The following is a 2,792-nucleotide window of genomic DNA, read 5'->3' as shown; positions in this document are numbered from 1 at the left end:
AGAGAGAGAGAGAGAGAGGGAGGGAGATGAACTAGCGAGGAAGGAGGTGTTGGACTCACCAGGAAGCTCCCATGGCTCGCGCGCGTGGAGGTCGACCTCGACGAGCGTGCCCTGCGAGGCGCGCTCGTTGGTCACCTTCTTGTAGAGGTAGTGGCAGACGAGCTCCTGGTCGCTGGGGTAGAACCTGAACCCCGGCGGCAATGTGGACTCTATCTCCCTCAGCCCCATCCCTCCCGCTCTCTCCGTCCGTCCGTCTACGCAGCCCACCTGACCAGCTTAATAATTATTAGCTGGCCTGCAGCTAGCTAGCTTGGAACCCAAGTCTTAACCACGGCCGGGGAGCTAACTGGAAGAAGCAAGAGCTATGTACCATGAGAGTGGCTTGGATCGACCGGCTCTTTATATAGCGGGGATGGAGCCGATGGAAGAGAGACAACTCGATATATCCATATCATGTCAGGGAACAGTGGAGGTGGGGGAGGCCGGAAAGCGGTGCCCTAGCCAGCTCTTTCCGCTTAACTACACTTGACAGCAGCAAGCTCCGCAGGCCGCCGCGGGCTCCGTCGCTGTCCCGGTATCCCCCGGCCCCGTGTAGGCCGCGCTGCTTAGCTTAGCTTGGCTACCTAGCCTGCTTATGTGGAAGATTCCAACGCTGCGGATCGACATGCTGCCATGCATGCTTGTGCCACAAGAACCGCGCCGCTGACGATCCGCCCAGGAGCCCCGGCCTCGCAAGCTAACCCATTTCCACCCCCCGCAAGCCATGACACGGAGCGCTCCCACGTGGCACGCGATCAACAAATTAAGCCCGCCATGTTCATTCTCAACGTCTTCTCTTTTCTACAGTCCAAAAGATTATTAAACCAGAAGCAAGTGTGCACGCGGTGTTAATCCCGGAAATTCAGTCTAAAAATACTGCTAGTCCCCGCAGAATAAGAGCATAGTACTCCCTTCGTAAAGAAATATAAAAGCGTCTAGACGGCAGAGGCATAGGGGTATTGATCCTCCTCATCTCTGTGTTGGTGCAGGGTCGGTTTACGCCGCTGCTTCCCTGGGGAAGGAATCGAAAGGGAAAATTAAATGATCGGGTTCGCCTGGCGGGAAAGGAAACGAAAGGGTCCTTTTAAGGTTGTTAGATCACGTATGATTAGAGGACCGGCGACGGCGACGCGGCGGCGTTCGTGCGTATGTGTTCGCCGGCGAGGGCGTGGGCGGGTGTACAAGCTTTTGTCAAGGCATAAATAATGCAGTTGTGCAGTGTACTACGGCGGGCCCACCCCGCCCGGGGACTGCGGAATCATGCATCACGGGACGGAGATAGATGATGTGTTCCGGTTAATTATTCGCGGGGGGTTCATTAATTGTAGACCGCTGCAGTACTATGTGTAGCTCGCCATGGATGGCGCTATGACCGTGGACATGACACCGCTCTTAAAAATTAATTATGGCGGGAGCGAAAAGACTTGGGCCTCGCTGACGGTCGAGCTTTCTCCTGTCGAAATTAATTCGGTCCGGCCTCGCTGACGGGTGGGGCCGTACTTGATGGTTTGAATTCTTGTATAGTGGTATAGCTTTCATCCTCTCTTCATCCAATGGGCAGCATGACTTCATGACTTTGTTTCACAAGAAAAGAAGATGTGAGGATGTAAATAGAAATAGACCTGTTGGTAAGGTTTAGGCTTGCCAACAAACTACGAAAGGTACCCCGCAAAAAAAGGTACCCACAAAAAAAAACTAGGAAAGGAAGAAAAGGCTAGGGTTTCTTTGCCTCCCGCGGTCCGTCTCGTCTCTAGTGGCCTTAGGGTCATGGTGGATCCCGGCCCTTACCGGAGGCATGGCTCTATTTTCAACAAGTGTTGCTCGGCTCCGACGAGGAAAGGGCGATGACGGCGGCGCGTCTTCACCACGCTTCAGTGCTTGTAGTCGTCGCTAGGTGGTCTACGTATTTGGATGCAATTTTTATTATTTCTAGTGTTTGTTATACTATCATGATGATTGAAGACGAATAGATCGAAAGTTTTTTTTAAAAAGACCTATTGAATGCGTTTCCCTTCCGTCGTCGCAAAAAGTAGAATCTTTGGGGTACAGAATAATAGAAACGACGCCACTTCGTGATCCATATATCTCAAAAAGAAATCGAAAGTGTGCTTTCTGTTTCGTACGAAGGGGCAAATCGTGCTCCACAATATATATATCGTACACGTGTCGCCAAATTCGAAGCTCACGTACGATACGTAGTGACTGCAAGGGTGCACTGCACATGAGCATCGAACAGAGTAGATTGCAACGTCAACCACCCAAGGCAAATCAAAATTATGATGCTGTCAACTCTACTCTACTCCATATGCTCGTCATATTTTTCTAAGGGCTCATCATGCATGCGGGGGTACGTACATGCGATTCCATCTGCGTTCAGATAGGAGCATTGTTTGTTACGTTCAGGTGATGCATGACGCATGCAGGGTCAGGGTCACGTGCACAGCGGGCTTACGATTGATCATTCATCTGAACTCATTCATTCTAGCGCCCTTGCAGGCTCTCTCGCATACCACGTAGCCGCACGTATACAGGAGGAGGGAAAATATCAAGTGATACGGGCCATCACATGATACCATGCTACGGGACTATGTGGTGCCTTGGATCTACATGCAAGGGACAGGATCAGCTCACTTCTTATTTACACATGCCCCCTTGGTACATTTGCATCTGCCCCCCCTTGAAAACAGCCCATCTTTGCAAAACCACAGCAGATCTATGCATCTATCCTCAACATCCACATTGTCCCAGCTGAT

General features: G+C 51.4%; 1 protein-coding gene across 1 annotated transcript in view; it reads right to left on the bottom strand.

Moving 5' to 3' along the window:
- Positions 1 to 393, bottom strand: part of LOC119355861 (protein CUP-SHAPED COTYLEDON 1-like) — a 2,350-nt gene extending 1,957 nt beyond the window's left edge. Inside the window, exon 1 of the mRNA XM_037622747.1 lies at positions 60 to 393. Coding sequence (XP_037478644.1) covers positions 60 to 228 — 169 coding nt within the window. The 5' untranslated portion in view covers positions 229 to 393. The remainder of the gene's footprint in view (positions 1 to 59) is intronic.
- Between the last annotated feature and the right edge of the window lie 2,399 nt (positions 394 to 2,792).

The sequence above is a fragment of the Triticum dicoccoides genome, chromosome 2A, assembly GCF_002162155.2.
Source record: "Triticum dicoccoides isolate Atlit2015 ecotype Zavitan chromosome 2A, WEW_v2.0, whole genome shotgun sequence".
Lineage (NCBI taxonomy): Eukaryota > Viridiplantae > Streptophyta > Magnoliopsida > Poales > Poaceae > Triticum > Triticum dicoccoides.
The sequence above is the reverse complement of the archived record's forward strand: the minus strand, read 5'-3'. Positions and strand labels throughout refer to the sequence as shown.